Genomic DNA, 21,124 nt, shown 5'->3' with positions numbered 1-21,124 from the left:
TTTGTTGGCAAGGATGTTCCCTTTGGACCGTCAAGCAATATCCTACTGACTATTAAAATGAAAGTCCTGAAAACGTCCCAAAAAAGTCCTGACATAATCCTCAGTGTCATCCTGATAACTTACAGGGAACTAGATAAAGGTCTCCCAGAGAATGTTCCCTTGGGACCATTACGCGACAACCTCAAGACTAGTAAAATTAAAGTCCTGAGAATTTCTTAAAAGGTCCTGACATAGTCCTTAGTGACATTCTAGTTAATTACAGGGAACTTTACAAACGTCCCCCAAAGAACGTTCCCTTGGGACCCTCATGTTACGTTCTCTTGACCATCATTAGATGTCCCTCTGTGGTCATTGACTGTCCCATGGACACCGTCTTATCAGAACCAGATAATAATATTTTCGTAACGTTCCCTAATGGACATCAAAATACCTTATTATAAGGTTATGCTGCAACCAAACCTGGACATGTACTTGAACATTCTGTTATGGTCCCAAGGTTAACGTAATGTTTTAGTATTCCTTGAATGTTCTCCATGAATCCCTTAAAGGGAACTAATGGGAATGTCACCTAATGTCCTTAGGACGTCCCCTGTTTGCTGGGTATCAACTTACATTACATTTACATTTAAGTCATTTAGCAGACGCTCTAATGCTCACCAACAAAAATATTCTGTAAAGATATATTTTTGAATCATTATATGTATTGTTGGCTAATATTGCATATATTTGGCTTACTTTGCTGAAACAGCTCTATATGTACCTTTAAATATGTCAAATAAAATGAACAAATTGATTGATTCATAATATAATATCCCATGTGAGTGCACATCCTTTCCATGTTGAGTATGCAGTCATTGCCATTAATATGGTTGTGTCTGCAAGCTATCAGTAACTAATAAAACTGTCCAAGGCTATGCTTGTGATACATAAACAAAGGGAAGTGGTAGCAATAGAAATAGAATGGATGGTAATGACAGCATGATACGCGCATACAGAGTTGTTGTCCCATACCTTTTCAGAGCAACTAATGTCCTGTAAGGGAATTTGTGCCACATGTAATGTGAAGTATTATTAGGGATAAACATAAATTAGAGAGATATTCTGCCGTTTTGGCCCACAGTGATTTGAGGGCCCTTCACTCTCGCTGGCTCTAGGGTTCTCTACTCCCATTCATTCAGGCCACATGGTCCAATTTAAGCCAGACTCGTAGGGGTGTATAGTGAATTTACCTCTAGACACATCTTACGTTAGTATTTTAATTTCCCTGCTATTGGTTAAGGTTCGGGGAGGGGAAGCTGATCCTAGATCTGTACCTAGGAGACTACACCCCGGAGTGGTATGGGTAAAGGGGAACCTTTCTCTCATAGGGTGTTTTCTCTCATTATGTTAATTATCGTGATTACATCGTGTACTCCATATACACTTACTGTGAAAAGAAACAACAGAAAAAAAGTATGTCCAAGATAATCAGACCATTTCTCCTTTTTCTTTCACTTCCCCTATACTGTAGGTTCATCAGATATTTTTTCCGTCTACAGTATAGTCATTCCTTTTTTTAAAGTATGTCTCAGAAAACACAAGTATTCGTTTTTAATGTCTATTATTTTCTTTTAGTTGATCATGTATTTTGATTAGTGCTTTCAGAAAATATTCACTCCCCTTTTTCCACATTTTGTTGTTACAGACAGAATTGAAAATTGATTAAATTGCGATTTTTCTGTCACTGAGCTACACACAATACACCATAATGTCAAAGTGGAATTATGTTTACAAATGAATTAAAAATGAAAAGCCAACATTTCTTAAGACAATAAGTATTCAACCGTTTTGTTATGGCAAGCCTAAATAAGTTCAGGAGTAAAAATGTGCTTAACGAGTCACATCATAAATTGCATGGACTCACTCAGTGTGCAATAATGGTGTTTAACATGATTATTTAATGACTATCCAATCTCTGTACCCCACACATACTGTTCAATTATCTGTAAGGTCCCTCAGTTGGGCAGTGAATTTCAAGCACAGATTCAACCACAAAGACCAGGGAGGTTTTCCAATGGTTCGCAAGAAAGGTCCACTATTGGTAGATGGGTACAAAGATACAGGCGCCCTTCCTAACTCAGTTGCCAGAGAGGAAGGAAACCATTCTGGGATTTCACCATGAGGCCAATGGTGATTTTAAAACAGTAGATAGCTGAAGATGAATCAACAACATTATAGTTACTCCACAATAGTAACATAAATGACAGAATGAAAAGAAGGACGCCTGTATAGAATCCAATTATTCCCAAAACATGCATCCTGTTTGCAGTAAGGCATAAAAGTAATAATGCAAAGAATGTGGCAAAGAAATATACTTTTGTCATGAATACAAAATGTTATGGTTAGGACAAATCCAGTACAACACATTACTGAGTACCACTCTCCATATTTTCAAGCATGGTGGTGGCTACATTATGTCATGGGTATGCTTGTCACCGGCAAGGACTAGAGAGGATTGTACGATAAAAAGAAATGGAATAGTGCTAAGCTCAGGCAAAGTCCTAGAGGAAAACTTGGTTCAGTCTGCTTTCCAGCAGACAATGATCAACAACCAACTTGACAGAGCTTGACATTACAATCCAGGTGTGCAAAGCTCTCAGAGACTTACCCAGAAAGATTCACAGCTGTAATTGCTGTCACCTATCTAATAAAGATATATTAGTGTTTTATTTTCCATTATAGTTTGACATGACAGAGTATGTTGTGTAGATCATTGACAAAAACTACAATTAAATATATTTTAATCCCACTTTGCAACACAACAAAATGGTATCTACATGTGCTATCTACTGTAAATACAGTGGGGCAAAAAAGTATTTAGTCAGCCACCAATTGTGCAAGTTCTCCCACTTAAAAAGATGAGAGAGGCCTGCAATTTTCATCATAGGTACACTTCAACTATGACAGACAAAATTAGAAAAAAAATCCAGAAAATCACATTGTAGAATTTTTTATGAATTTATTTGCAAATTATGGTGGAAAATAAATATTTGGTCATTAACAAAACTGTCTAAATAAAACTGACTAAATACTTTTTTTGCCCCACTGTACATGGGCTCCGATACAATACAGGAGTGATATGTTTTAGTTTGAAACGATTTGGTGAGATGCGGTTTGACCAGAGGGTTGAATTGATGCGATTCTGCCCGATGTGATACGATTTGATGCACTACCATTTGTTGCACTAACATTACTCATTTTCCATTCCAAATTAAATTCTGCTGCTGATGGAGATCATGAGCTGGGCCTCTCTGAACAGGATCTGTCTGAGCTGACTTCTCTCTCTCTCTCTCTGTGTGTGTGTGTGTGTGTGTGTGTGTGTGTGTGTGTGTGTGTGTGTGTGTGTGTGTGTGTGTGTGTGTGTGTGTGTGTGTGTGTGTGTGTGTGTGTGTGTGTGTGTGTGTGTGTGTGTGTGTGTGCGCGCGTGTGCGTGTGCAATGTTTGCTTTTTTACCATCACCCAATAAATAATTTGTCATTTTTGCAGATTATAAGTGTTAGAGACAGTAATGTAGAGTATTTATCTTTAAAAAATTGCTAATGAATATATAGCACAACTTCATATTTCTTCTCGTCTCATAATCAAGTGGTTTCGACCCCATTGGAAGTTTTGATGGACTCGGCATGAGCTGCCAGGACCCGGCTGGAAGCCCAAAGTGGCGGAGTGAGTTCTGGGCCACTTGAACCTTGATCTTCTTCTCCTGCTTCTACCATGCAATGCTGGTAGCAAAGGTTATTGCTGTCCTCGTTATGAAATGATCAACTTTACTCTGCATATCTAAAAATGACCTCATATACTGAACCAAAACTACCAAAACTATTGCTGATGGTGAACCTGAACAATCAAAATAACATCTAATGTAAGCCCCAATCACCATGTAGCCTACCTATAGCCAGATGAGAGTTATGTCGCCGGTGGTAGCTTAGACTACTTTTATTTTCAACAGGCATTTGATAAAAATAACCAGGAAAATTACAATGGTTGTCACTCAATTAATTAAGCTTTATATTGTGCAAGCTATTTTACAAACATTTGAATGCTAAAGGTGACACGCATATGTGACAGATCAGGAATATGCCTACCTCTCATTGGTCAGCATGCGAAGCAGCGCACAGTGCGCAATTGCGGCCCCAGCTTCCGGCAGGGCAAGCGGAGGGTAGGTTTCGGGTCGAGAGCCAGACCCTGTCCCCCGATACGAACACGGGGGCCTCACTGTGGTGGTGGTCAGCGCTCCTCTTCTGCCGTCCACCGGCCTGCTTGAGGGATTTCTGGACGGCCCTCCAGTTCTCCTTGGAGTGCTGCACCCACTCCTCCACCGCAGAAGCCTTGGTCTGACTCAGATGCCACGGTGCCAGGACCGGCTGGAAGCCCAAAACGCATTGAAATGGTGACATGTTCGTGGAGGAGTGGCGGAGTGAGTTCTGGGCCAACTCCGCCCATGGGATGTACCTTGATCACTCCCCTGGCCGGTCCCGGCAATACAACCGCAGAAACCTACCCACCTCCTGGTTCACTCTCTCCACCTGCCCATTACTCTCGGGGTGATAACCGGAGGTCAAGCTGACCGAGACCCCCAGACATTCCATCCTCCACACTCGGTGCGTGAACTGGGGACCCTGATGTCCTCCAGCACCCCCTAGTGCCGGAAGACGTGGGTAAAAAATTCCTCCCGCAGTCTGTAGCGCCGTAGGGAGACTGGGCAACGGGAGGAGACGGCAGAACTTAGAAAACCGATCCACAACAACCAGGACTGCGGTGTTCCCCTGAGACGGAAATCCACCGACAGGTGAGACCTCGGCCGTTGTGGAACGGGGAGGGGTTGTAACTTCACTCTAGGAAGGTGCCTAGGAGCCTTACTCTGGGCGCACACCGAACAGAAAGAGACATAGAATCTTATGTCCCTAGCCAAGGTGGGCCACCAGTACTTTCCCCTAAGACCACTGTCCTCGTCCCCCCTGATGACCCGAAGAGGGTAGTGTGTGAGCCCACCGAATCAATTGATCATGAACAACAAGCGGCACATACTTGCGACCTGTAGGACATTGTGGGGGCGCAGGTTCCACCCGTAACGCCCGCTCAATGTCCGCGTCCACCTCCCATACCACCGGTGCCACCAGCCTAGAGGCTGGAAGGATGGGAGTAGGATCGATGGGCCGATCCTCCGTCTCATAGAGACGGGACAACCCGTCGGCCTTCGTGTTCAGGGAACCTGGTCTATACAAGATTGTGAACTTAAATCGGGTGAAGAACATGGCCCACCTTGCCTGACGCGGATTCAGTCTCCTCGCTGCCCGGATATACTCCAGATTCTGGTGGTCAGTCCAGATGAGAAAAGGGTGCCTAGCCCCCTCAAGCCAGTGTATCCACACCTTCAGGGCCTCTACCACAGCTAACAACTCCCGGTCCCCCACATCATAATTACGCTCCGCCGGACCGAGCTTCCTCGAAAAGAAAGTGCAGGGGCGGAGTTTCGGTTGCGTACCCGAGCGCTGTGATAGCACGGCACCCACCCCAGCCTCGGACACGTCCATCTCCACTATGAACGCTAAAGAGGGGTCCGGGTGCCCAACACGGGCGCATCAGTGAACAGCGCCTTCAACCGATTGGCTCTGTCAGCCTCTGCCGACCACCGTAAACGCACCGCCCCCCCCCTTCAGCAGTGAGGTAATGGGAGCCGCTACCTGGCCAAAACCCCGGATAAACCTCAGGTAGTAATTGGCAAACCCGAAATACCGCTGCAGCTCCTTCACCGTGGTTGGAGTCGACCAATTACGCATGGCCTTAACGCGGTCACACTCCATCACCACCCCCGAGGTGGAAATGCGATAACCCAGGAAGGAGACGGCTCGTTTGGAGAACACACACTTCTCAGCCTTGATGTATAGGTCATGCTCCAGCAGTCTACCAAGCACCTTGCGCACCAGAGACACATGTGCAGTGTGTGTGGTGGAATAAATCAGGGTATCATCGATATATACAACCACGCCCTGCCCATGCAGGTCCCTGAGAATCTCGTCTACAAAGGATTGAAAGACGGCTGGAGAATTCTTTAACCCATACGGCATGAGGTACTCATAATGGCCCGATGTGGTACTAAACGCGGTTTTCCACTCGTCTCCCCCCCCGAATACGCACCGTGAAATGATTCCACCGCCGTAGCGAACCTCTATAATTAATGCACGGACGCAGACCTTCCTCCTTTTACTTCACAAAAAATAAACTCGAGGAGATGGGTGTAATGGAGAGCCGAATGTACCCCTGTCCCAGAGATTCTCCATAGCCAACGTCTCCTCCTGTGGCAATGGGTACACGTGACTCCTGGGAAGCGCAGTGTTTACCTGGAGGTTAATCGCACAATCCTCCTGTCGATGAAGTGGTAATTTAGTCGCCCTCTTCTTACAGAAGGCGATAGCTAAATCCGCATACTCAGAGGGAATGCTCATATAGTTTCCCAGCTGAGTCTGAATCGACTAGCGCCTTATGCTGGGAACAGGAAGAAAAATCAAGGAAAAAAATACATATTCAAACATGTGACCATCAGGGGGCTCTGGGTGAGTTTGATGCTGACTCACCTGGGGTGACCGAGAAGTGTTCTGCCTGCCCTCTCAACTCCCAGACGGGCACCTCCAGCACCGGTCGTGTGTCCTCTCCGACCACAGCTGGTGCAGCTGGTCGAGTTCCCCTCGAAGTTGCCCCCCCTAACTCCATAGGAATGTGAGCAGGAGTGCTAGGAGATGGAACTGACAGAACCCTTTTTGAACGTCCACGGGCAGCTAGCAGATTGTCCAGCCGGATTGACATGTTTATAAGTTCGTAGAGAGAGAGAGTCGCGTCACGACATGCTAGCTCCCGGCGGACGTCCTCCCGGAGGCTGCACCGGTAGTGGTCCATCAGGGCTCTGTCGTTCCACCCGGCCCCAGCGGCCAAGGTCCGGAACTCCAACGCAAAGTCCTGTACGCTCCTCTTCTCCTGCCTGAGGTGGAATAGTCGCTCCACCACCGCTCGGCCCTCCGGAGGGTGATCGAATACCACCCTCCGGATGGGTGAACTCTGGATAGTGCTCCCTCGCCGAGTCTGGGCCATTCCAGACAGCGTTGGCAGGAGACGAGGATGCTCACACTCTCTCCTCCCCCGAGGGAGTCGGCCTCACGGTAGCCAGGTACAACTCGAGCTGGAGTAGAAAACCCTGTCACCCAGCCGCCGCTCCATCGTACTCCCTCGGGGGCGCAAGACGAAGTGCGCTGGAGCCGGACGCCGGGGGAGGAGCCGGAGGTGAAGTGGGGAGACCACTCCTCTCCCATTGGTCCATTCTCTCCATAATCTGGTCCATCGTAGACCCAATCCGATTTAGGATGGTGGTATGTTCCTCCATCGATGGGAGGGGGGTGGCCGCTGCTCCTGCTGACTCCATGCCCAGGGTGCGGGCTTCTGTAACGGTCTGGGCATAGTGGGTGCGGAGTCAGGCGCAGGAGGCAGAAAGTTCAGGATAGCGTTTATTACGCACAGGTAAAAAATAATGCTCGCCAAGAATACCGGGCACACAGTAACAAATGCCCAACACAATACGTACTGAAAAATAGTTAAGCCCGCACAAAGAGAAGGCGGGCCTACCGGCTTAAATAGCCCAACTAATCAACCTCAACAAGGAACAGGTGAAACTGAAGACAAAACCGAGCACCACCCGAACAGGGAGAGGAGTAATGACATGAATTTACATGCTTTTATTTACTGTGTTTAATTGATATGGTTTTGATATGACTAATCATGCAAGTTAAACGCATAAATAACTGATTAACTTGTTAAGTCCTAAATACCACATTGTGAAGCACATGTTGAAATTGCATGAGATATAAAAGGACAAAAATGTAATCAAAGAGAGAGCGATACTAGTTTCTTCACTATTGGTTATTCCATGCTCTTGATATATTTCGTAATTTGAGACTACACTAAATGCGAGAAAGCTCATTCTGCAATCAGTAGAACTTTGGGGCTGATTCTCAACTCTGTGTTACTTATTTTCAGGAAGTCATCAGTCTATTTCAGTGCCTCAGTCTCTGACACATCGGCTGTGTGTCATTGTTGGTAATGCCTCAGCAAATATACTGCAGGTTTCCATGGTAAAACTGAGGTTGCCTTGAATACTATTTCAGACACAACGAACAGCTTCTCACAACCCTAAAGATGTGCGACATGAGCTGTCTCATATCACATTATGACTTGCCCCAGCATTTGGCCAACATATGGCATTTGGCAGCTGCAGCCCACTTTTACTCTGACAGTGAACACACAAGGCCTTCAGATTTCTTTCATACACCACACAACATTTAAAGGAGTTGAGATGTGTCAAAAACAAAACAGTGAGTAAACTTCACAAACAAACAAAGATATATAGGGTCAGAAAGTGGAAAAAACTTGAGGTCAGACAAGTCCTATGTTTTCATGCATATACAGCCTTTGCCAAGACACCCACCTGACCCCATCCTGCCAAGCAAAGGCCATAGAAGGTCATGAAAAGGTCAAGGATCATCACACAGTGCTGCCATGTCTGGATTGGATTTCTATGAGCAGGTTAGCCATGTTGCTCTTTCAGAACATTCTAACTGGTGAAACTCTGTGAACTCACAGCTGGTTCGCAAGTTACACTTTATAATAACTGAACTAGTTACAGTTCCTTATTTAGCCACTGTAAATGTTCATGAATATTTCTACATGTTTAAAATGCATCTTCATTCATTATAAATGTTATAAATGCTTATGAATTGTAATGCTGATAAATGTTTACAAGTAATGAAATACTTATTTCCTCATAGCGTATAAATTCTTATTCATGAGAGTTATTATTGGCATGCAAAATAAAGCAGGCTTATTGTGAGAGGTGACGGTTTATTGAGTATTTCAGAAGGAGGAAAAGGAATCTCACTTGAATAGACAGTAGCAAAGTAGAATCACTCCTGATTCAAACGGGTTTCCATCCTTTGTGTTTTTTTAATACCTTATACGACTTATCATAAGTATCTCCGTTGAAAGCTTTCTACATTGACAGACATACAATATTTTCGCTCAAAGCCCTTGATTCTCTATCGTTGATAGTTTTATTCCAACCTGAATATTTGTCTACATTTATTCCCCAACCCCCTCATCCCATGGCCTCTCAGCTCTTTTCCCCTCTCTTCCAATGATTTTGCTTCATATTACCCTCTTTTTACTTCTATATGGTCCTGTGTGGTTCAGTTGGTAGGGCATGGTTTTTGCAACATAATGATGATCACCATATGGAAATGTGTGCTCGCACTACTGTAAGTCGCTTTAGATAAAAGTGTTTGCTAAACGGAATATATCACATGATTTAACGTGCACCCACTCTTATTTGTTCTCCTCACCATCCTTCTCTCCCTCTCACCGCCCATTTATTCCCTCTTTGCCCTTTCCCAGATTGCATGGGACGCCTAGCTGCATTACACTAGCATGTTTCTTTTTTTTTAATGTCACCGGCCTTCTCCGGTTGCTTGCCATTCTTTTTTTAGCCGGCGGCTGAAATGTGAGGGGTCACAATAGGAGGATAAAAAGTGTCCCAGGCGGACCAGGAGGTTGTCGCGAACTTTAGTCGGATCTTCTCCCCTCTCTTCTCCCAGCTCTCCTCCAACCCTCCAAGGTAAATTAATCGAATCATATCTTAATAAGATGGAAATTCATAATTTTTTCCCCCCAAACACTTATATCTTACTAAGATATTTATCATATCTTTAATTAGAATAAAAGTATGTATATACATATTGTTTAATCTAAGATAGCTCTGACTGCTTGTACTTTATATTGTGTGTGATATACAATTGAAAGAGCACTGCAAACATTGTATGCTGGCAAAACGTATATGAAACTGCAAGAGCAAATGCATGAGTAGAATTTTCAGAAGCGTTGTTGTTATTATACAATCAGGTGCATCAATGCTAATCAACATTTTATGCATGCATTAGACACATCTCTATGCTAAAAAACATTCATACGAGATGAATCTCTTAAATACTCACTCAAGCTAGCATACCACAATGTTGCTTTGCTACATTAGGTATCATTATTTCTTTGCTTTACACTAGCCTGCTTACACCAAAAAGTGGAAATTACTTACTAATTGCTTTTACTCACGCTGCACACTTTTAACTTAGCCTGTACTGTACTTAATTAACTGTACTGTACTACAGCTACAGCACATAATGTTATCTATATAGATCTGAGTTAGCGACTGAAGGAGGCCCCACACATGCACACACAACATTTACATCACCACTCTGAGAGAAACACGGGGTGCTTTGGTAACAGCTGCCGTGTTCCAATGTTTATATTTAGTTTGACCTATTGGATTGAGTGGTACTGTGACAAGACAGGGTTGGATAAAGGAGGTGTAGTGTGAGTAGTGGAGGGGAGAGGGGGGGGCAGCCAATGGAAAGGTCAGGGTTATCAGAGACTAGAAAATGGAAAAAGTAATTCACATGCCTATCATGGCTGTGGGGGTGGCTGCTGCAATAGATACCAGAGCTTAACATGCAGTAGGCAGGCATGCAAATTATAGACAGAAAGGCAGACAGGAACAGTCACACAGCAATCTCAAATGGACAGACATACAGACAGGAAACATACAGACAGGACAGACATACAGACAGGCATGTTAAGCCTATATATTACAAGAGAGGAAGACAGACAAAACTAGTACATTCGAATAACGTACAGACAATCACCCAAACGGACAGATGCAAATACTTGCCACTTTCTTCATCGATAGCTTACTTCCCTTTTCTTTGAACCTTTCCACATATTGTAATTTTACAGTAAAAGTAGTCTACACTCTTTTCACGTCACTGACTGCTTTTCATGAAATAGACCTTTGTTTAATTTCTACTTATGTATTTCTGTATGCGCTTCTGTGTATCTCAAGCCCCCTCCGAATTTTAAACATTGTCACCCCACTCTTTCTCTTCCTTCTGATAAGAGTCAAAATGCCTCACTCATTCCCCTTCCTCACTCCTGATCAGAAGAAGGAGCTCAGTGACATCGCTCACAAGATTGTCGCCAAGGGCAAGGGAATCCTCGCCGCTGACGAGTCTACCGGTACGCAAAGCTGGCCAACAGAAACTGGTTGCACACACATTATTAAACACACACCTATGGAAAGAAAAGGCACCCATATTTTATGACATGCAAAGACATACTCATAATCAGATCAACTACATTGTCACAATGTACACAATGAGTGTTTTTTCACCTTATTATAACTTCTTCAAAACATTTCATGAGAACCAACAAGTAATACCACACTTCAGCTCATACTACTACAGCTACATTCAAAATGCTACAACCGTTTCATAGTTCAGTTCAAGTTCCTTTTATTTCATTCACATGGCTAAGGACAATTGAACTACTGATTTGTGCAAATTCGGAATTCAGTTTAACCATAGAGATATAACATAATATTTGTTCTATTTCATTCTGTGAGTCTAACCCTCATTCCCTATCTCTCTTTCCCCCCAACAGGCAGCGTTGCCAAACGCTTCCAGAGCATCAATGCTGAGAACACTGAAGAGAACAGGAGGCTGTACCGTCAGCTCCTCTTCACCGCTGACGACCGCGCCGGTCCTTGCATTGGTGGCGTCATCTTCTTCCACGAGACCCTGTACCAGAAGACCGATGCCGGCAAGACCTTCCCCGAGCACGTCAAGTCCAGAGGCTGGGTTGTAGGCATCAAGGTGGACAAAGGTGTTGTCCCCCTTGCTGGAACCAATGGAGAGACCACCACTCAGGGTAAGGAGGAAGAATCGATGGCATTCCCCACTAATGGGAATACAGTACAACAACATACAATCATTTGTTTATAAGATCAAAAATGATTATATATTCTTCCAACCTAGCTAAAATACTCAGTGGCCTAGTGACCTAATGGTTAGAGTGTCCTCCCTGAGATTGGAAGGTTCTGAGTTCAATCCCTAGTTGGGTCATACTGAAGACTGTAAAAATGGGACCTCTGCAATAGACTACTGTCCTGGGCATGTACTTGTACATCAAGCTGCATTGAGATAGGTTCTGGTTTTCTTGTGCAAGGCTACTTACAAGATACCATACTCATCTCTATTTTCTCTCCCTGCCTCAATCCATTTCTCCGTCAGGTCTGGATGGCCTGTATGAGCGTTGCGCCCAGTACAAGAAGGACGGTTGTGACTTCGCCAAGTGGCGTTGTGTGCTGAAGATCACCTCCACCACCCCCTCCCGCCTGGCCATCATGGAGAATTGCAATGTCTTGGCTCGTTATGCCAGTATCTGCCAGATGGTAAGAATCACACAACCCTTTAAGGTCTCAGGGGTCTTGTTAGTTCATTAGCTCAGGTAGTTAAAGCACATTGCCACCAATGGCAAAGTTGTGGGTTCAATTATCCTATGGCCCACAAGTTACCTTAGAATCATTGCCTCTCTTGAAACATGTGGGTTAAACTTTCATGAAATAAGCAATTATAAATGTTTTAAATTCTTATAAATTCCTCAGAAATGATTACACTTTTATAAAATCACAGTATCAGAAAACACAGGTAAGTGTAGAGCAGGGATGGGCAACTGGCGGCCCCCGGCCGGGGGGCCCCCACTGATTTTGTTATTCAGTCTCACTCAGATATCCTATTAAAAATGGCTAAATCTTCTCCCCGCTCCAAAATGAGTAGAATTGCATTTAATTAGTTATAAAATTACAAAATCTTCTCTCTGCCCCATGGCAAAATATATAGAAATGCATCAAACTTGCTTTAAAAGAGCAACATTTTCTCTACACCCCATGGCAAAATGTGTAGAACTAAAACATTGTCTCTCCACTGTTAAGAGAGGGGCCATTAAAATGTTTTGCTCGCAGGCCCGCGAGCAACTGCAGCCCCTCATGATGAGTTCAGATTTTTTGTGGCCCCCACCCACATCAAAGTTGCTAATCCATGCTGTAGTGGGATAGAGAGGAAAGATAGGAGGAGAGCCACTCACCACTAAAGCTTTACTGTTTGGACTGTTAACTGTCAAGGTCAACAACATGCACCATTGGCTAAAAGTCTATTTTAGTACTCATGACCTTTTCCTTCTTCTAGCACGGCATTGTCCCCATTGTTGAGCCCGAGATCCTCCCCGACGGTGACCACGACCTGAAGCGCACCCAGTACGTGACTGAGAAGGTCCTGGCCGCAATGTACAAGGCTCTGTCCGACCACCATGTGTACCTGGAGGGTACCCTCCTGAAGCCCAACATGGTCACTGCCGGACACTCCTGCTCACACAAGTATACCCACCAGGAGATCGCCATGGCCACCGTCACGGCCCTGCGCCGCACCGTGCCCCCAGCAGTTCCTGGTGAGCGGACGACAACACACTGAATACAGCACAATACACATATACATTTCTAAACATCCACCTTCACCCTCTCACACTCAATGTTATGACACATTTTCACAAACACAAACTCACTCTCTATGAATATGGCACTTTCACATACAGTATGTAGTTATAATATTATATAATTTATTATTGTGTATATTTCACATACAATTGTGTTGTATGTGAAATATACAATGTGTTGTATCTTCTTTAGGTAGGTTTTTACAAAAAAATAACCTCTCTTCACCCACAGGCGTCACCTTCCTGTCCGGTGGCCAGTCTGAGGAGGAGGCATCCATCAACCTGAACGTCATGAACCAGTGTCCCCTGCACAGGCCATGGGCATTGACTTTTTCCTATGGCCGTGCCCTCCAGGCATCCGCCCTGAAGGCATGGGGTGGCAAACCTGCGAACAGCAAGGCTGCCCAGGAGGAGTTCATTAAGAGAGCTCTGGTATGAATAACCAAATATATTTTTCCACATTTTTTTAAATAGATTTTGCATATATTCCACGTGACTGTCATATTTTTAGCATTTATATATAAAAAGATAAAAAAATATTGTCATATATTTTGCTCATATTTCAAATGTGATTATTTATGTCTGTACAGTGGCTACATGTTTATATTATAGACGTATAAGGAAGCCGCAATGTAAATTCCACATTTAGAAAATATCAGCAGAAAACAAGTTTGTTGTTCTTATGTTGTTATTCTTTCCTTCCACAGGCCAACAGCCTGGCCTGCCAAGGCAAGTATGTCGCTTCTGGAGACAGCACCGCCGCTGGAGAATCACTTTTTGTGGCCAACCACGCTTATTAGGCATGGACACTTTTACCAGCATCCCTCTCCTAACCCTCACACCATCTCCCTGTACCCGCCACCCTCCCCCACATGGGGAGTGCCATGTCTTATTCGGCACCTCCTAAGAAGCCATCTCTACTCGACCCTCTGCAACATTACTCGTTTGGTACCTCAGCACGGAGAAAGAGAGAAACGGAAACCTTTCTTTGGGCTCTTGCTTCAGAGAGAAGATTACAAAAAAATGTGTTCTGCCTCCATTCCCTCTTCCTACCATTTCACACCTTTTTTTAAGGTGAAGAGATTCCCATCGTTGTGTTTTTACAAAACATGTCAAATTATTCCTGGGTCTGTAACACCTAACTCAGTATAATGTTTGTAATGGAGCCATGGAATAAAGTATGTATCCACAATATGTTGCTTTGCTTCCTTCCTTATTGTATTTCAAAGTAAATGACAATTTACACAACATCATTGAACATCCTGCTCGGCGCAATGACTACTTCCTATTTATTTAGAATGTACTGTTGGATGTTGATGTCGATACATATTACCATATAAAAAAAGCAAGACGAGGGGAGACTGTTTAATGTTGACATTCCAACTCAAAGGCTTTTCTCAAGAACAGTATCACTGAACAATGCACTACAGCAAACAAGAAGGCAAATTCTTGCAAATAGGCATTTGTAAGAATTTATAATAGTAATAACAGAATTACTGTAAATATTATCAAGAATATCCACCTTGTGATACCAGCAGCTAACAGAAAATAGAGAGCAAAGCAGTTGACCTCAACATGGGGCTGTTTTGAAAGTACAAATGATACTGTAAAAAAATGGTTGTATATTCTGTTGACTGCATACATTAATTGTGTTTCATCATAGTCATCTTCATAATAATAATAATAATAATAATAATAATAATAATCATTATCTTCATAAGCATCATCATCATGATTTTCAAACTTGTAAACCTTTATCACACCAGATAAAGAGGAGCAAGACAGATAAATATGGACAAAGCAAGAATGCCAATTGAGCTACAGTAGACAAAGACAGACAGAAAGTGCAAGAAAGAGAGGAATATTATAATTACATTCAGCTGTGGCCGAATTTTCCTTGAGCGGATGGTTGTACAGCGTAAATCGACTCAGAAATATACAGTGCCTTGCGAAAGTATTCGGCCCCCTTGAACTTTGCGACCTTTTGCCACATTTCAGGCTTCAAACATAAAGTTATAAAACTGTATTTTTTTGTGAAGAATCAACAACAAGTTAAAAGAAAGTTTGAAATATCCAATAAATGTCGTTCCACTTCATGATTGTGTCCCACTTGTTGTTGATTCTTCACAAAAAAATACAGTTTTATATCTTTATGTTTGAAGCCTGAAATGTGGCAAAAGGTCGCAAAGTTCAAGGGGGCCGAATACTTTCGCAAGGCACTGTATATATATTATTTGACAAAACAGAATAATTTCAAACCTTGACTACAATGAGATATAATCACATATGCCTCTCTATTTAAGCATGGGAATACTTAGGAAAATATTCCCTGAATTGAAATAACTTTGATCTGATTTCCTGGTGATTTTATGTCAAACAATGAAAAATAATAAATAAATAAAACATTTGTTATTGTTTTTCCCCAAAAATAAAATCACCTGCGAGCCAAATTTGGCCCACGTGCCGCCTATTGGGGAATCCTGTTATACAGCAAGAGAAAGGGGGAAAGTGGAAAAGATTTGATAAAATATTGTTAGAGTTTCACCCCATCAGTTCAGCTGCTACTTGGAATTAATCCAAACAAAGTGTTAAACGAAGCCATTTCCTCTTTATCAAGTTCCTCTTCTCAAACTGACACTCCCTTAAGACCTCAGAACTCAGACCTCTCCTTCCATTTGTGTGTTCATACGAGCATGACAATGGATTGGATAATACCCCTTTCATTCTACTTATCAGGTAGGCAAAATATATTTACCTTAACATTGCTGGAAATAATAATGTTCAGTCCATTGTCTGCCAATATTTGACTTTTTTTCGGGTCATTTTTGGTATTTGGTATCATCCAATGACACAAAACATGTACATTTGGAAAGAGGTTGGAAAATAAGTCAGGGAAGCTTCTTTAAATGCGTAGCAATTGGATACTAATCCCAGATGATTGATTGTCTTCCCATACATAAATGCTTAATAGAGACTATTATACTTTTACACATACAACATGCTGTTATATATTTACAGTCTTGATTTTGTATCTCCACAGACTACATTTGTGCCAGATTTTGCAGATCCATTGATATATTTTAGAAAGTGTAGCATGCTTACAGCTGTGAGCATTTTTCTAAGCTTTACACATGAAACTTGTGTAATTATGTGTAATTATGAACCTGTCCATGATGCATAAATATCAGCCCCTTTATCACATTCATAATGTATTGTAAGACTTGTTACAATATAAGCATTAATTACACTGCATGTGCTTGTTGTATACAGTACACTGAACAACAATATAAACACAACATGTAAAGTATTGGTCCCATGTTTCATGAAATGGAGTATAAGATCCCTGAAATGTTCCATACCCACAAAAAAGCATATTTGTCTCAAATTTGTTTACATCCCTGTTAGTGAGCATTTATCCTTTGCCAAGATAATCCATCCACCTGACAGGTGTGGCATATCAAGAAGATGATTCAACGGCATGATCAATACACAGGTGCACCTTGTGCTGGGGAGAATAAAAGGCCACTCTAAAATGTTTTTTTCACACAACACAATGCCACAGATGTCTCTAGTTTTGAGGGAATGTGCAGTTAGCATGCTGACTGCAGGATTGTCCACCAGAGCTGTTGCCAGAGAATTACAGTAAATGTTCATTTATCTACCATAAGCTGCCTCCAACATCGTTTTAGAGAATTTGGAAGTACATCCAACCGGCCTCACAACCGCAGACCACATGTATGGCATCATGTGGGAGTGCTGTTTGCTGATGTCAACATTGTAAACAGAGTGCCCCATGGTGGAGGTGTCGTTATGGTCTGGGCAGGCATAAGCTATGGGTTATGGTGTGGGCAGGAATAAGCTATCACCTCATGTTTCAGCATGATAATACACAGCCCCATGTTGCAAGTACCTGTACACAATTCCTGGAAGCTGTAAATATCCCAGTTCTTCCATGGCCTGTATACTCACCAGACACGTCACCCATTGAGCATGTTCGGGATGCTCTGGATCGACATGTACAACACCATGTTCCAGTTCTCACTGATAGAGTTCAGTGTGTCAAATCGGAGGGTCTAAAATTAAATGCATGCTCTTCAACCGATCGCTACCTGCACCTGCCCGCCTGTCCAACATCACTACTCTGGACGGCTCTGACTTAGAATACGTGGACAACTACAAATACTTAGGTGTCTGGTTAGACTGTAAACTCTCCTTCCAGACCCATATCAATCTCCAATCCAAAGTTAAATCTAGAATTGGCTTCCTATTTCGCAACAAAGCATCCTTCACTCATGCTGCCAAACATACCCTTGTAAAACTGACCATCCTACCAATCCTCGACTTTGGCGATGTCATTTACAAAATAGCCTCCAATACCCTACTCAACAAATTGGATGCAGTCTATCACAGTGCAATCCGTTTTGTCACCAAAGCCCCATATACTACCCACCATTGCGACCTGTACACTCTCTTTGGCTGGCCCTCGCTTCACACTCGTCGCCAAACCCACTGGCTCCATGTCATCTACAAGACCCTGCTAGGTAAAGTCCCCCCTTATCTCAGCTCGCTGGTCACCATAGCATCTCCCACCTTTAGCACACGCTCCAGCAGGTATATCTCTCTAGTCACCCCCAAAACCAATTCTTTCTTTGGCCGCCTCTCCTTCCAGTTCTCTGCTGCCAATGACTGGAACGAACTACAAAAATCTCTGAAACTGGAAACACTTATCTCCCTCACTAGCTTTAAGCACCAACTGTCAGAGCAGCTCACAGATTACTGCACCTGTACATAGCCCACCTATATTTTAGCCCAAACAACTACCTCTTTCCCTACTGTATTTAATTTATTTATTTATTTTGCTCCTTTGCACCCCATTATTTTTATTTCTACTTTGCACATTCTTCCATTGCAAATCTACCATTCCAGTGTTTTACTTGCTATATTGTATTTACTTTGCCACCATGGCCTTTTTTTGCCTTTACCTCCCTTGAAATTGTTGCATATTGCGATAATATATTTGTTCAGTATATTTTGCCAAATGGATTAGTGTGTGGGTGTACTGTGTTGCATCTGCCATCTGCCTGTATTTGGGCAAAACGTTGGAGTGATAGTGGAGTCAACCAATCACATTGACTTCACACTAACAAAAGCTAGCTACCTAGACCATGTTAAAACGTATGGAAACTTCTGCCTTCTCGAGGGCCAACAGGTTTAGCTAGCTAGCTTTTGTCGTAGGCTAGTTTGCAGCAGCTGCAGCAGTTATTATCGAATAGAATGATGTTGCTAATTTGTTAGCTCTTCCCTTTTCAAGATTAACTTTCAACAAGAAGTTAAGTTTCAAATTATTATCATCTGGTGAGTGGAACTGTGATTTTTATTGCAGCTGAAATGCTGTTAGCCATCTCTTTGAAAATAACTTATGTGTGTGAAACATTGTTGCATTTAAACTTTAGATCACCTGTTACTTTGTGTACTAAATGTGAAATGTTTTTTTGCAATGGGAAGTAATAGTTGTACATTTTGATTAGGACATGCTAGCCTAATGGTTGTGTTTTTGTATTCTTAAGATGATGACCTAATGGCTTATGTCCGAGTGAATGGACTGTTTATCATCATGCTGTGTGTGACTGCTGTCTTTCCATCTGCCATATGCAGTGGTGTTGTGGTGCCTGGAGAAGTGGGTTCTTTGTGAAGAATATGCGCCCTGTGTGAAAAATCCTTTGTCTTCCTATAGATTGGTCTGATTTTCACTCTCAAATAATAAACAAATAAAAAATGAATGTTCTAAGTCCACAACAATGCTTAAACCATAGCAGGAGACTGTTTTTGAGGTCTGGGAGGTTGTAGTTGTTTTTTGGGAAAACCTTTAGAAATGTTCATGACGAATTAATTGTCCATCGCAAATAGCCTACTAACCAAGATTACGGACCAAACTTTTTCAATACCTGGTTTGCATACCTTAGTTAGCATTTACTGGTCAATACCAGAAGTTGAAACGTCTTTCCTACCTACCAGGCGCCGATGTCATTATTTTGTGAGCTGCTCCATGCAACAACCAGTTGAGAGCTGCACTCTTTCTGCCTTCAAATGATATTCAGCAGGGTGGCAGTGTAGCCTAGTGGTTAGAGTGTTGGACTACTAACTGTAAAGGTTGCAAGATCAAATCCCCAAGCTGACAAGGTCAGCCCCTGAACAAGGCAGTTAACCTGTTCCTAGGCTGTCATTGAAAATAAGAATTTGTTCTTAACTGACTTGCCTAGATAAATACATCATACTGTTGAAATGAGGCTAATTGTGCTCCAGACGTGAATGTATTTCATGTGCTTTGCGATTGTGTAGGCAACTTTGCTTGCTGTCCTACATAATTAATAAATTGTATACATCCACTACACTACTTCGATATGCAACAGTAGGGATTAAGTAATGAGTATAGGCAATGCCCACTGAAAAAAAAGTGGGTATAGGGCGTATAGCTGTGTATATCCTCCACTCAGTGGCAGTTGCTAGCTGTCCCAGTCAAGTATTTGAGATCGGTTTCAATATCTTACACTCTTAAATAGATTCTCATACATGCTTTGAAAGAAAATGTGGAACGTTTGGGTTGTGGTAATGCTCTTTCTGATATATTGTCTCCTCTGCTTAGTGCCTCAAGGTGCTTTGGCTTTTAACATTGACCCAGTTGCTTGGAAGTATGTCAGCAAACCTGCTGCTGGGTTTGGATACAAGGTGGTACAGAATAACCCATCAAGGTAAGAGAAATCATATGGAGATAAGTCTAGTGACTTGGTTTGACCTTTTCATTTTCAAAAATGTGATTTTTCCTCATTGGCCAGTGTATTAGGTACACAAAAATGGTTCGTAGTGGCTTGCGATATAAAGCAGGCAGACAAGCATCAAGGTATTCAGTTACTGTTCGATTGAATGTTAGAATGCGAAAAAAGAAGTGACCCAAGTGGTGTTGAGCATGGTATCATCGATGGTGCCAGGTGTGCCGGTCCAAGTATCTCAGAAACGTCCGGCCACTTGGGCATTTCACGTACGAGAATGATGCTATAAACAAAAAGACATCCAGTCAGTGGCAGTCTTATGGGTGAAAACAGCTCATTGATGAGAGGTCGAAGGAGAATGGCAAGAATCATGCAAGCTAACAGGAGCGACAAACAGGCAAATAATGCAGTACAACAGTGTTGTGCAGAACAACATCTCAGGACTCACAACTCATCGGTCCTTGTCATGGATGGGCTATTGTAGCAGATGACTACACAGCTAAAAACAAGAAGTGGCTCCAGTGGGCATGCGATTAGCAACACTGGACAATTGAGGAGTGGAAAAACATTGCCTGGTCCGACAAATCCCAGTTCCTGTTGCGTCAGCATTTGGCCGTAAGCAGCATGAGTCTATGGGATGACATCCATACAAGCATTAAAACACCATTTTTACCTCAACATAGTGTGAAATACACATGTAAATAATAGCCTAAATGTTGACACATTTACTGGGGGGCAATGAGGAGATTCGGGATTTTTCCACCTCGGCACCTTTCCCCCACGTTTCCATGCCGTTTCCATGCCATTTCCATTGTTTTGGTCGAGTTCCATTGACTTCTTTACTGCATCTACAGTGGGGCAAAAAGTATTTAGTCAGCCACCAATTGTGCAAGTTCTCCCACTTA

General features: G+C 42.8%; 2 protein-coding genes across 2 annotated transcripts in view; both read left to right on the top strand.

The window, feature by feature from the left end:
- Window positions 1–9,583: 9,583 nt before the first annotated feature.
- LOC135538798 (fructose-bisphosphate aldolase A-like) lies at window positions 9,584–14,644 on the top strand. The gene is made up of 7 exons (XM_064964713.1): window positions 9,584–9,691; window positions 11,024–11,142; window positions 11,566–11,832; window positions 12,195–12,355; window positions 13,149–13,407; window positions 13,685–13,884; window positions 14,160–14,644. The coding sequence occupies exons 2-7, from the start codon at window positions 11,031–11,033 to the stop codon at window positions 14,250–14,252; spliced, it is 1,092 nt and encodes a 363-aa protein (XP_064820785.1). The 5' UTR covers window positions 9,584–9,691; window positions 11,024–11,030; the 3' UTR covers window positions 14,253–14,644.
- Window positions 14,645–16,083: 1,439 nt separating this feature from the next.
- The window catches only part of LOC135538797 (integrin alpha-M-like), a 60,986-nt gene continuing 55,945 nt past the window's right edge, over window positions 16,084–21,124 (top strand). Inside the window, exons 1-2 of the mRNA XM_064964712.1 lie at window positions 16,084–16,188; window positions 20,096–20,201. Of these exons, the coding sequence (XP_064820784.1) occupies window positions 16,146–16,188; window positions 20,096–20,201 (149 nt within the window). The 5' untranslated portion in view covers window positions 16,084–16,145. The remainder of the gene's footprint in view (window positions 16,189–20,095; window positions 20,202–21,124) is intronic.

This window comes from Oncorhynchus masou, unplaced genomic scaffold (genome assembly GCF_036934945.1).
Source record: "Oncorhynchus masou masou isolate Uvic2021 unplaced genomic scaffold, UVic_Omas_1.1 unplaced_scaffold_24___fragment_2___debris, whole genome shotgun sequence".
NCBI classification, from domain to species: Eukaryota; Metazoa; Chordata; class Actinopteri; order Salmoniformes; family Salmonidae; genus Oncorhynchus; species Oncorhynchus masou.
This window is presented reverse-complemented; position numbering and strand designations above follow the sequence as displayed.

Excerpts from the sequence above, each read along its gene's own strand:
- LOC135538798 (XM_064964713.1), top strand. The coding sequence starts at position 11,031 with ATGCCTCACTCATTCCCCTTCCTCACTCCTGATCAGAAGAAGGAGCTC. Across the intron at positions 11,143-11,565 it reads CGCCGCTGACGAGTCTACCG|GCAGCGTTGCCAAACGCTTC; the intron begins GTACGCAAAGCT and ends TCCCCCCAACAG. Across the intron at positions 11,833-12,194 it reads TGGAGAGACCACCACTCAGG|GTCTGGATGGCCTGTATGAG; the intron begins GTAAGGAGGAAG and ends TTTCTCCGTCAG.